Below are 14,310 nucleotides of genomic sequence, written 5' to 3'. Positions count from 1 at the left end.
TTAACAAGCATCAGATTTATTAATACAGCAAAAAAGACAGGACTAGCCATCAGATACGAAAGCAAGTGATTGAAAAAAAGGAGACGAGAATAATTATTACTCTAGTTTCCCAGTAGCATTGTTCATATAATGAGGTGAAACCACAACATAGTGCTTGCAAAGATTATAGACATGTTACACTCTTAATTGAGCATTTGCAAAGCCTTGATGATCGACTTTGTGTAGATATCTACTGCATTGTTTAATTCATTTAAGACTTTTGTGTAGACTCTCCTAGTTGGCAAAACAAAAACAAAAAAAAAACACGTAGGTGACTTTGCGGACGATAAACTGATGTTATGACGAGTGAAATATGTGCTACTCTTCTAAGCTGATGTTATGGCAAATTCGTATTTAGGCTCCAAACCACAAAACTCGAATGGAGATTTGGTTTTAGTGCGTGGGAGTCCTCTGGGGGGTGGAGGAATGAGAATGCTCCGGTTGCTCGACTTTCTGAGATTGCTCAACTTTCTGAGATTTAGACTCTTCACCCTAAAAAAAAAAATTGCATAATCAAACACTCGAAATACAAGATGTAGAATGTCAATGCTGAAATTTTGGGTTACATACATACTCATAGCACATATTGTTAAATGAGAAGATTTCATATTCAGCTGTTCAAATTTGGTAAAGTCTCCCGACAGCTATTCCCTAACAATACTACCAGCAATGCCCCAATTTCTCATTAAGTGGGGAAACCATAATAATCGACAACCACATCAAGTCTGAGAATTTATAGGCAAATAAATAATTTGTTCACAAAAATCAATATAACCATGAAGCGCACTTTCAAATTGAGCCACACTGCACATGTTAGGGAAAAAGAAGCATGCCTTGCTACAGTCCAAACCGTTAATATACTGAATTCTACTCATTTAAATCTCATAGGTATAAGCCATATTAGGGACAACATCCAGTTTGCGGCCCCATTTGGTTTTTAGCTGTTTTTCAATTAGGATTAATATACATGAGCCTAAATGACTTAGTTTTGCTTGGTTATGGTTTTAGAACTTGAGCAGACATTTAGGCTATTCAAGTCAAACTATGATATATTTAATACGTTTGCATCCAACAGACTCCACATCAGTTTGAGATAGATTTTTCCTATGATACTCACACAAGGTTTGTTAAAATTAAATGCCGATATAACATTAACTAGAAAAACATGCAGAAAACAAACAACAATTGTTAGCTACTACATATGCATAACTAGAGTCCAGTAACTGGAGACCTATATTCTTGACCCTATATATTAGTAGGTTAAGTCTTGAGGTGCACAAGTTATTATGTATATTATTTAACTCCATGATGGCAACATTAGATGTGATAAATATTGCCTTTATAAACTATATACAATGAACCACAAAAATATTAGATATGAAGTAAACTGGCATTTGTTGATGAGATGGTCCAACAATAATTACGATAGGTCCATGAATAACTCTCTTAAAAAAATCACCTACCTGCAAGTAACCAGTGGGCTGAACTTGAACTTCTGATGTACCAATTGTCGGCTGCTGTTGTTGCTGCAGCTGGAATAGTTGCTGCTGCAGCTGGAATAGTTGATACTGCTGTAGCTGCTGTGGTACTTGTTGCTGTTGCTGCTGGAATAACTGTTGTTGATAGAGTTGCTGCAAGTAGAGCTGCTGCTGCTGCATATACATTTGTTGCTGTTGCTGTTGCTGCTGGAGATAGAGAAGTTGTTGCTGCTGAGTCTGATTAGCCTGTTCATTTTGTTGCTGAAGGTGGGATCCTTGTTGCTGATGCTGAGTCTGATTAGCCTGTCCATTTTGTTGCTGAAGTTGCGATGCTTGTTGCTGATGCTGAGTCTGATTAGCCTGTTCATCTTGTTGCTGAAGTTGCAATGCTTGTTGCTGCTGCTGCTGTGGTTGGTTATGTTTTTGTTCAGGTGAAGAAGCATGTTCATGCATTTGTTGGCTAGTTTTTTGGTTTTGTTTCCTTTGTAGTTGAATAACCAGCTGTTGGCTCCGTGTTGGCGTCTGCTGAGACTTCTTTTCTTGCTGTTGTTGTACCTGTTCAACCTGCGATAACAGATCTGAGGAATTAGGAGTCAGCTGGTTCTGCTGTTGTGATTGCTGTTGCTGTTGCCATTGCTGTTGCTGCTGCTGCAGGTAGCACATCTGTTGCTGATAATATTGCCAGATTTGAGGATTAAATACTTGGCCGCTTTGGGTATATCCATACTGTTCACTGTTCTGGTTTAGTTGCTGATAAGCATAAGTCTGGGTTTGAGAAGCAGGTTGAGAGCTAGGTTGGGACTGCACATATACCAATCCCTGATGCTGCATGGTTTGTCCAGTCCAAGCAAGGTTGGCAGTTTGGTAAGCTTGAGCAGCAGCCATCTGATATAGAACTTGGCTTTGGCTAGCCTGTGGAGCTTGTGTGTTAGACCAAGCCTGAGATTGATATGGATGAAATTGATCAGGAGGAAGCTGTGAGCTATTTCCACCCAAAGGGTATTGTGCCTCTTCTTGAACCTGACCATTCTGGTGCTCTGATACTTGGATTTGGATATGCCCATCAGGTGATGTGGAATCTTCAGGATTCTCCTTCCTTTTGTTGTTTTGTGCCCAGCTTCCTCCACCACTAGCAATTTGTGGAGATGCAATGGTATTAGGTGGTAGTCCATGTTTTGAGTTGGACTGTGATTGAGGATTAAATTGCTGATGAAATTTCAGTTGTGCCTCTATGGCAGGAGATCCAGTAGCTTGAAATGAATAGGATTCATTATACTGATCTGGCTGAGAAGATGAGCTTGATTTTCCGTCTAGTGTCGCAGGTACATTGACTTCAGATGCCTCAACTGCATCCTCACCATCCTGTACTTTGCTGCTGCTAAGTACTGTAATTACCTCTTCAGCAAGCTCCGAGTCAATCAGAGTTGTTGAGATCACTTGCAGATTGTTAACATCAGGAGATTTTAGTGAAAGATTATCAAGTGACGGTAGCCGCCTGAGGTCATCAAAATTAGGTTCACAATTATCTTCAATCATAGAGCATTGTGGATTAGTTTCATGAGTTTCATGAACTTGCTCATTAGCCACATCGTGCGATCCACTCTGTTTCACTGACTGCTCCATTATTTTAGCATCAGTTAACTGGATTTCCTGTGTACCAATTCTATTTATCTCTAAATTCAGCTTGCCAATTGCATCCACTTCTTCAAGGATATCATAACTAGATTGTACTGCCAAATTGGTAGTTTGCTGCCTATCTCGAGCAAGGTTGCTATTAACAATGCAACCATTACAAATAAGATCCATACCTGGTCCATTACCAGCATTCATGCTCTTGTTCATAGTACTATTCTCCGAGGATGCATGGTTTGCTGACAAATCCATGATATGTGGGAAGAGTTTTCTATGCCGATCCCATGCTTTTCTGACGTCATGAACATCCCCATAAAGGTCTACAAACTGCTGGTAGCAATCATAAGTAATTAGCAGTACATAAGGTAAGTTGTATGGATAAGCTAACCATTAACAAAATGTCCATTATATTCTTCGTTCTATTTGTGGATAGTGCATAGAAGGGTGTCCATCTGTGCATCAAACAAGAACAAACTATTTGATGCAAATTAATTAAGAAGTTTTTAAATATGGAAGTCTTACAGTAGGAAGTTTTAAATTTTATGAATTTTAATAGTTGTAGTGTTTTTTTTTTCAAGTCAAAGCAAACTAGACAGTTTTAATTATTGTTTTAGAGAATATGTTATTTAGAGTATAGTATTTATTTCCAAGCTTGATAAAGTTCTTTTAGAGATAAGTTAATTTTACCATGTTATAAACAGCATTTGGAAATTGTTTAGGCCTTTAAAAAGATCTCAACTCCTTGTTATTTCATCTTTTGATTAATAAAATTTGAATTTTCTTCAGTTTTGACTTTTTTTTCCTAGTGATTTTTTGTTCATATTGGTGTTGCATCAAGTGGAATCAGATATAAAAAAAAAAGGACAGTTTGGTGCACGAAGCTCCCGCCATGCGGGGTCCCGGGGAAGGATCCATTGTACGCGGCCTTACCCTGCTTTTTGCAAGAGACTGTTTCCAAGATTCGAACCCGTGACCTTTTGGTCACATGACAACAACTTTACCGTTGCGCCAAGGCTCCCCTTCAAGTGGAATCAGATATGAATTTTCTAATTCGATGTTTGATACTTTCTAGTGTGCTCTGATTCCCTCTTCACAAACTTGGCCATTCCTCAAACTCTCTACACCAAATGTTGCAACTAAGCATAACATGACATCTCGTAAACCATCACTGCCACCTACGTGCTCTCCGCACTCCTACGCCTCAATGCTCACAGAAGACCCCTCTCTTTTTCTTCTTCTTTTCTCAAGATCCCTTCCCCTACCCACATTTCCACTGCTGGATTGTAGACAAACGGAGCAAATTGACACCTCCATATTTATGGCTCTACAACATCCTCTGCAAAAGCCCTTCCTGCCAACGACAATGGTGGCACTGCAGTTGGAGCCACCTCACTTCCCGAGCCTTTACTTCAGAAGACCAACTGATGTGGAGGAGCCCTCCTCCACTAGTAATGTTGATTCGTCCCTGCCTGCAAATGGCCACTTCCCTGCCACAATAGGCTCCTCACAAGATCTCACCTATGTCAATCAAACTCAACATTTCTCCCTCCTGTACCTGTGTCAACTCCACATGGGTGCGTGTATGAAATAAGAGTCTAACAAGCCTAACATGCCACCTTCTTAGAAGGAAATCAAAATGAGGAAAAAGAGAATAAGAGGAAGAAAGAGAGGAAAAAACCCCACATAGAACCAAAATTTCTCATTTCTAGAACCCCTAATATGTTGGAGCGCAGGACAGAGAAACATGATATTGGAGGTGAGCAAGGTGCGAAAACTGTTGTGAGATGAGATCTCACAATGTATGTTAGAGCAAAGAGGAGGATGAACGTCCATTGGGCTTGTGAGATGCAAGAAACAAAGGGAGAGTCTCATGGAGGTATAGATATTAGATTGCAACTGGCAATGGCAAGCAAACAAGCATAGAAGAGTTTGGTTAGGAGAAGCAAATCAGCTTGGGTCATTTAGACACTGGGCTGTGACATTTTGTATTGTCAGTGCAGATTTGAATCTTGCACTTAAGCCCTTTCCAAGCATGTGCTCTCCAACATGACCAACTCCAGTACAATAAGTTCAAGCTAATCATGGATCAATTGCTTGTTAACCACTACCATCTGAAACATATTTTCCCCCATTAAATTAAGATATGTGATTGCTACCAAAAAAACAGTAGGAATGGCCTGGGCAAATTTTGGCACAAAATTAGGCATCTATCATGTCAACAGTATTTACTTATTTATTGCATACTCATAAAAAAAGGAATACGGAAGGAACATTTAGGAAGATATCAATCAACAGAAAACTATAGGTCAACCTTTCCTTTTAATCAATGAACTCTACAAGGTAAAAGAGGACATCTAACCTCTACAAATAAATTAGAAATGTCTTCACGATCTTGATCACTCAAAGCTTGAAATACACTTGAACCTGGTTCTAATGCATTCATAATTATCACATCAATAATAGGTATCTCAGAAGCACTGCCATGAATGGTTGTAAAGTTTATCAGTCCCTGTAAAATAAATCAAATTTAAAGAGATTACATACACATAAATTAGGAAGAAGTAAACATCAAATAGAGAAACTTTTATCAATCAGAAAAAAAATACAAAAATAAAAAATCGAATTCCACACTCCAAACTCTGTGGTTTGCTTACTGGGGTTCTTTTTCAACAGTGAGCTACGTTGAGTACAATTTCATTACAATATAGATGGAGATCAGCCTCTGGTTAACAACTTGAATTTTTAGGACAAGTAGTAACCAAATAAAATCCCTATATAGTTGTTCCAACAGATATTAGAGTTCAATCAGGATATCTTGTGGCCAAATCTTGCCTCTGAATAATTTAAAATTTGTACTTCTAATTAATTTAAGTCAGACTAGTTGAACCAATCTCAATCCCATTTGCATGTGTCAGAATGTAAAAGTATACAGTGGGTCCTTAACCACTTCAGCTTCAGCTTTGGAATTATCTTCCCTTTCTGAAGAACTGACAATCACACTTATCAAAGGAACAAAATAAGTATCTAAACGCAGATGCAACAGCAAAACAAAATTAGCATTATACTAGTGTTGAATTGTATAGAACATAGGCCACTGGCTAAATCGTATGTAAAGCAAACCATTAGAAACTTGAGGCATATTGCTCAAATATGGGAATATCCAGCAAAAAACAAGTGAGTAGCAGTTTACGAAACAGAAGGTACACAAAAACAGGAAGAAATACGCTCCATGGAAGAAAAAATGTATGATATCAAGCATCAAAAACATCATGAACAAAGCCAAAACATCCAGGTGGGACATAGAGGTTAATGCTATTTTGGAGTTAGGGTAGTCAGCACGCAATCAGGCACTATATATAATAATTGCAGGTCCATAGAATATAATCCAATTAAATCAATTTTTTTTTAAAAAATAGAACCTCTAGTATTGCTCTACACGGTGCTTGCTGAAAACCCTTGATGAAAACTCCTCTAGCAGCATCAATACTACCACTTGCCTGAAGAAAACATGGACTAAGAAATACATTAAGGTCACTAATCTCAAATTATTAAGACTGACTGATTATACAGAAAATTTTTGACTTTCTTCATTGTGCTTCTTAGGTAAGCAACTCATGAAAAGAAAATTCTATTACGAACAACAATTATTCTTGAAAACATTTATTGATAAATGAAACTGAAGCAAAATAGTACATACATAAAAGACAACTAATACAAAGTAGTATATAAACGAAGATTGTTGTCATCATCAACCAGTTGATTATATGAATCTTAACCTTCAATCAAGCTCAATGCAAAGGCATTTCACTAACCATATTCAAATTGATAAAACTCATTTTTACTTACATGAATAAAAGTTTGTTTGATATCTTCTACCTCCTACATCTTCCATTTTAATTGATTCTTTTCTTCATATTTTCATATTATCTCCACCTACTTTCTCTTATTTTATAATCTATTAGATCTACATCTAATTGTTTTGTGATATATATATATATATATATATATATTTTTTTTTTTTTTTATTTTGTCTTTTCTAACAACACCACACATCCATCTTAACAATCACATTTCTTTGTTGGTGTTGCTTACTAATACCCAACTTTTCAATTCATAAATTACAACAGATTGTTCGCAATCTTATAAAAAAAAATCTCATGATCACTCAAGGCTCACAAGTTCTTTTCCATTTCATCCATTCATTTTTTATTCTATTGATGACATCTCCATTTGATCAAATCCAAAAAAAATCTAAAACTACTATTTCATAAAGTTGGCAAGGCACCGGAAGAAATACCAAATTAGTGGGATTATAATTTGATTTTCTTTAGAAATTTCCTTTTACCTGCTTTAGTCTCCCATAATTGTGAGATTTCCCTCTTGTTTAGAGATTCATTCTATTTTTTTAACATAGAATCTAATTTTTGATGTAGCACAATAAAACATGTATTTGCCTTTTGTACCCATTAAAAAATGGAATTTTAAAATTGTTCATTATAATATTCCAATTCTTCTTTCATGTTATTAAAAACTCAAGCTCTGGGATGAATACAAACAATGGCAAATTATACTACTACCTCTGTCACACCATCAGCTGTCTCATACCCAACCCTCCACCTTCTTTATCCTTTAATATTCATTTTTTGAGATTACCAACACAAAAAAACTTTCAAGAATGGTTTCAATTTGTTCTTCTCATAATCAAAGGCAAAGTATGGCTATCACACTGGAACTTGGCGACCTCCATCTATTGAACTCAGTGGAGTCAAATATTGGAAACACCTACATCTCATACAAATCTGCTTAAAGAAATTGGGTGCTTGTCCAATGTACCTACTCCGATTCAATCTTGAAACACAGCTCAGTGTTTTGAGATTCAGTATGCTATCCACTCAACTTGGCAGAACACTCTTAGCATCTACCAAGTACTATAATGTCCTGACAGAGTTACGACCAGAAATGGATAATTTTTATGATCCAAAGTGGGAGTGTCCTATTGCTGATCTGAAATATAGCAAGATTCTAGAGAAAGAAAGTCTTTTGACTTCGTTCCAGAACTTAATATTGATCCTGATGAAATGCTGAAGTCCAAAGAGAGAAGAGCAGAAAGACGGCTTGTGCTCGGTGCTAGTGCATCCCCAATCAGGTTATGCACTTGCTATATTTATGCAGAGATCCCATCAAAGTAATGGTGTGACCACTATAAGAAATCACATCAAACTGGGGAGATCTGCTAGAAATATATGGTAAACAAATCGAAAGCCGAAAAAAAAAAGAGGTAGAAAGATGGCCAAGCAAGTGGCAATACAGTTGAACGAGATGCGAAAAAGTACTAACTTGAACTTAAATAATAAACAACTGGATTTTCTTCACAGGTTGTTGAGTCAAACTCAGTTAAGTGCCACCTATAACCTGAAAGCTTCCATAGCACACAAATACTATAAAATACTCTTATGAATGAACATTTTCAGATAGTAGAAATCAGGTTTCTTTGCTACAATAAATTTCAGTTAACAAAATAACTCTCATTATGTATTTTAGGATCAATCTTCAGAAAAGATGATAGGTGGTACTATGGAAATGGATAAAGATGCTAGGAAACAGTTTCATGGGAAACTGAAAGTGGAGGGAGAATAAAAATGACCCTTCCCCTCTGTTTGGATGGGGTGAGGCAAGGTTCATTAATGGAAGGGGAAGGGAGGAGAAGGGAGAGGAAGGGGAAGTAATATATTTATCTTACCCTTGTTTGGAAGGGAGGGAAAGTTCATTTGAGAGGAAAAGGATGGAAATGAAGGTTAAATATACAAATTTACAAAAATATCCTCTTATTTTTTTAATAAATCTGCATGTGAAAAAATAAATAAGGATAAAATTGGAATAATTTTTTCTTCCCCTTCCTTACACCCCAAATTGGGGTGTAAGAAATTTTGCTGATTCCCGAGCATGCAAGGGGAAGCTTTACCCTTCTCTCCCCTTCCCCTTCATGACTCACTCTCTCCCAAACAAGTGTAAAAATTCTTTTTACCAATGCTTACCCTTCCCTCCCCTTTACTCACCTCCTCCCAAACAGAGGGTTCAGGTGACTAGGGAATATATGACTAGTTGATAAGCTCATTTACCTTTCTCTTACCCTAAGATTACTTATACAGTGAGTATTATGAGTTAATTTATGCACATACCCACACAACACTTTGAATGTTGTGCGCCACAACTTTAGATATGTAAAGAAGAACTCCAAGGAAAGGGTTAATGTACATAATTTATCAATATACAATCATTAATATATAACTAAAGATAAGCTCTTAACTAAATAGGGCTTGATGACATTATTATATATTAAATATAGAATCAAAATCTTATGAATTATGATAATTGATCTTGTCCAAAAATCGTTGAGATGGCAAGCTGGGAATGTGACTGCTGTGTTGACTGGATGCAGACTCCGCTTCGCTCTACAACACAAGAAACATCAGTGTCGAACCAAGGAAGGGGTCCCGGCATTGACCCTCTGACACTCAAGTCAGCCACCGGAAAGAGGAAAAAGGCGGAGCAACAGCTGACACAGGCGTGAATAGTGAATAACGCGCATACCTCAGCCGGTGTATGGACTCCCTTTATATAGTGCCCTAGTGGGTGTTGTGCACGCTCCCCGAGGCATGAGCACATTCTCCAATTTGTTCTATGTAAGGACCTGTCAGGAAAATACCTCTGACACCATACCGGCATCCATATCCCTGACAGTAGAAGCTTCCGTCGTACGATCCGCCTGTTGAACGCGCCATGTGTCAGCGACACTATCTCCCAGAAGGATATGAAGGGATACGTCAGTGATCCATCTGCTCAGCCGAGCGAGATAGCCGCTCGGCTAATACTCCACTCGGCTGGAGTCGACTGCTCTTCCTTGCGATGACTCGACTCGATAGCATACTTCCGCCTGACCGGACTAATGCTCCTATCGTCCCAACGCTCCTCTGCCAAGACGTCTAATGATCTTGGCTGCATGGGCATTCTGCTCGGACCAACCCTTTGCCGATCGGGAGGTTCATGCCCAATCGGCCAAGGAGAGCTCCGCTCGGCCCCCTGTCGGTAAGCCCGTTGGTTTACTGGCGTTGACCTCCTTGATTTTGACCTCCACGTCGACTGCTATCTCCATCCTTTGACCCGCACTTAGTGGGCCCCCCTTTATCACCGCATTACAAACCTTCCCCTTAAGTCAAGTCGAAGAAGGCTGCAAGTCCGACTGACTCTTTCATTTTGCTGACCTGGGTGTGTGCTAACACTTAGATCATACCTCATAAAGCTGTGGTGGATTGGCCGCTCGGCTATATCATAACTAGATATCTGTACCAATCGGGATGGTCGACGATAATATAGCGAATTTTTCCATTTCTCTACGCTTTCTCAAATGAACGCCCTTTTATAGTGGTTGACGTCACCCCAATTTCTCGAAAATTGTACAAATCCTCGATCATTATGGCTGAGCATACGACCATGCCTTTTAATTAAGTCCCATTAATGCTCTCTCGTAGCCGGCTGCCACGTGCCCCACTCTCTGCCGCTACACGTTTGACGTGACAAGCGGATATCTGCTGATGATGTGGCAGACACCTTTTCAAATCCCACTACCAGATTTCATCCTTGTTTTGCGCAACCCTTGATCGGACGACTCAGGGCGATCGACTACGAGGTTTATAAACCCTCATCTGCCCGTCGCCTTCTTCACCTGCGCTTTCATCCTCGAGCACGCTCTGTGACGCTTCTTTTCCTCATCTTCGTCGACAATCTTTCTCGGTAAGGTTCCTTTTACTTTTCTTCGTTGAATCCGTGCTTCGCTTCTTCTCAATTTTCTTTGTTTTCGATGGTTAGTTCTTCGCAACCTCCTGTGCCCGCCCCTGGGCTCTGGTATACTTCCACCGAGTCCAAATTTAACGAGGATGAGATAGACCAGATGAAATCCACATTCCATTTTCCATCTGATTATCAAATCCACTTGCCCACTGATGAATGGCGTCGTCCGGACGATGTCACGTCCCACACCCTCGAGCACTAGATTCGGATTCAAGGGCAAACAGTCCCTGTGGTAGCTACAATTGAAGAGCTTGAATTAGAAGAGGAAGAATACTACCAGATTCAAGAACAGGTTTGCACCTGGACGCCTAATCAAAATTTAACTAATTTCATCAAAGAATTAACAGATACTGGTTACATTGGTGAAAATCCAATGAAATATTGGGCTTCTAACAAAATTCTTTATAGCTTAGATTTGAAAAACCCTGATCTTGTGATAGAGGACAGGCCTCTTAAACATATCACACCAAAGATGCAGGATTCTTTTAGACACCATACTGAGGCATTACTGAAGCTGAAAGTTATCCAGCTAAGTAACAGCAAACACAGAACAACTGCAATTATTGTGTATTCTGGAACAACAATTGATCCAAAGACTAGTCAGGAGAAGAAAGGAAAAGAGAGAATGGTATTCAATTACAAAAGGTTAAATGACAATACGCACAAGGATCAGTACAGCCTACCTGGCATCAATACAATCATTCAAAGGGTCGGAAGGAGCAAAATTTATTCAAAATTTGATTTGAAAAGTGGATTTCATCAGGTTGCAATGAGTCCTGAATCTATTCCATGGACAGCCTTTTGGGTCCCAGATGGACTTTATGAATGGCTTGTTATGCCATTTGGTCTTAAGAATGCTCCAGCTATGTTTCAGAGAAAAATGGACTTCTGTTTTAAAGGTACAGAACAATTTATAGCAATATATATTGATGACATTCTTGTTTTCTCAGAAACAGAGGCAGAGCATCAGAACCATCTTCAAATACTTTTCCAGATTTGCAAGAAAAATGGGCTCATTCTAAGCCCAACAAAAATGAAAATAGGTAGCTCTACTATTGAGTTCCTTGGCGCAACTATTGGTCATTCCAAAATCAAGCTCCAGCCTCACATTATATCTAAAGTAGCTGATTTTAAAGATGAAGAGCTGCAAACAACTAAGGGGCTCAGGTCATGGCTTGGTCTCTTAAATTATGCTCGAACTTACATTCCTAATCTCGGAAAGATGATAGGCCCTTTACACTCCAAAACCTCACCAACAGGAGAAAAGAAAATGAACTCCCAAGATTGGATCCTGGTAAGGCAGATTAAGAAATTAATCAGAAATCTTCCAGATTTAACAGTTCCTCCAGCCTCTTGCTACATTATAATTGAGACAGATGGTTGTATGGATGGATGGAGAGGAGTCCTCAAATGGAAGCCCCAAAAGTTCGATTCCCAGACTTCAGAATTAATCAGTGCCTATGCTAGTGGGAAATTTTCCCCACCTAAGTCCACCATTGATGCAGAAATCCATGCTGTGATGAACAGCTTGAATAATTTCAAGATATATTATCTTGATAAAGAAGAAATATTAATCCGTACTGACTGTCAAACAATAATTAGCTTCTTCAACAAATCTGCTCAAAATAAGCCCTCAAGGGTTCGGTGGATAACATTTACAGATTTCATTACGGGGCTTGGAATAACTGTGCGCTTTCAGCATATTGAAGGTAAAGACAATGCCTTAGCTGACGCATTATCTCGTCTTGTTTGTTCCCTTACAGGTAAATGGCATCCTCAAGACAAAGACTTGATTATTCTAGCCCAAGTGGAGGAAATTTTGAAGCAACTAACACAGAAGCCCAGTATCAAAACATCCCAACAGTTAGGGGACCTTATCGGCTGTTGGATCAGTATGAATCACTCACCCAAGGAAGAAGTCCAAATCCTGAATTCCTTGGGCCTGGAGAAAAAGAGCTCAGAATTCACCTTGAAGACATTGAATGGACAGCAGCATCCCACGTCCTCAACCACATATGGGAGCTCAAGCTTATCCTTAACGCCAAAGAAAAGGACTTTCACTACATAGGACAGTTCAACAAGGGTCTTTACTTTAAAGATGCCCTTCCAGAAGTGACAAAGACAAAAGAATCATTATTGGACCTCTTTATTCGGGCACAAAACATCGTGCAACGAGTAAAGGACACACCACCTTGAAGAAAGAAGCGTGATGGACCCAGAGAATCCAAAAGAAGATCTATCTTTATTAGAAATGTGGATTGAGCCTCGGGGAGCCGTCCACCTGTCTATAAAGATAGGATGCTTCCTTATTAAGTATTCTAGACCTAGCTGTAAAGGTAGCTAGTATGAAATAATTGGGGAAGAAAAACAAAAGAGATAAGAACCCGTGAATGTTGATGGGGCCCAATGAGCACCCAGTTCACTCTTCAAACTCTCTCAAGTTTTTCTATATAAACGCAATCTAAGCTCATTGCTGGACACACATCGCACTTCGATACAAGTCCAACTTTGAGATCTAAGTTTGTAAGTCTTTGTAACCTTAGTCTTGTAATTTTCTCAAGTTCTCTTTATTACACTATCTAAGTTTGCAAAAACTTTGTTTCCGCAAAATTTATTGCTCATAGGTTACAAAGACTTACAAACTTAGATCTCAAAGTTGGACTTGTATCGAAGTGCGATGTGATGTCCAGCAATGAGCTTAGATTGCGTTTATATAGAAAAACTTGAGAGAGTTTAAAGAGTGAACTGGGTGCTCATTGGGCCCCATCAACATTCACGGGTTCTTATCTCTTTTGTTTTTCTTCCCCAATTATTTCATACTAGTTACCTTTACAGCTAGGTCTAGAATACTTAATAAGGAAGCATCCTATCTTTATAGACAGGTGAACGGCTCCCCGAGGCTCAATCCACATTTCTAATAAAGATAGATCTTCTTTTGGATTCTCTGGGTCCATCACGCTTCTTTCTTCAAGGTGGTGTGTCCTTTACTCGTTGCACGATGTTTTGTGCCCGAATAAAGAGGTCCAATAATGCTTCTTTTGTCTTTGTCACTTCTGGAAGGGCATCTTTAAAGTAAAGGCTCTTGTTGAACTGTCCTCTGTAGTGAAAGTCCTTTTCTTTGGCGTTAAGGATAAGCTTGAGCTCCCATATGTGGTTGAGGACGTGGGATGCTGTTGTCCATTCAATGTCTTCAAGGTGAATTCTGAGCTCTTTTTCTCCAGGCCCAAGGAATTCAGGGTTTGGGCTTCTTCCTTGGGTGAGTGATTCATACTGATCCAACAGCCGATAAGGTCCCCTAACTGTTGGGATGCTT

The 14,310-nt window shown here is 39.0% G+C and overlaps 1 protein-coding gene across 1 annotated transcript in view; it reads right to left on the bottom strand.

The window, feature by feature from the left end:
• Positions 1–69: 69 nt before the first annotated feature.
• The window catches only part of LOC121981585, a 49,342-nt gene continuing 35,101 nt past the window's right edge, over positions 70–14,310 (bottom strand). Inside the window, exons 9-12 of the mRNA XM_042534180.1 lie at positions 6,569–6,646; positions 5,509–5,658; positions 1,503–3,476; positions 70–531 (exon numbers count right to left, since the gene is read on the bottom strand). Of these exons, the coding sequence (XP_042390114.1) occupies positions 433–531; positions 1,503–3,476; positions 5,509–5,658; positions 6,569–6,646 (2,301 nt within the window). The 3' untranslated portion in view covers positions 70–432. The remainder of the gene's footprint in view (positions 532–1,502; positions 3,477–5,508; positions 5,659–6,568; positions 6,647–14,310) is intronic.

The sequence above is a fragment of the Zingiber officinale genome, chromosome 5A (genome assembly GCF_018446385.1).
Source record: "Zingiber officinale cultivar Zhangliang chromosome 5A, Zo_v1.1, whole genome shotgun sequence".
In the NCBI taxonomy this organism is placed as follows: domain Eukaryota; kingdom Viridiplantae; phylum Streptophyta; class Magnoliopsida; order Zingiberales; family Zingiberaceae; genus Zingiber; species Zingiber officinale.
This window is presented reverse-complemented; position numbering and strand designations above follow the sequence as displayed.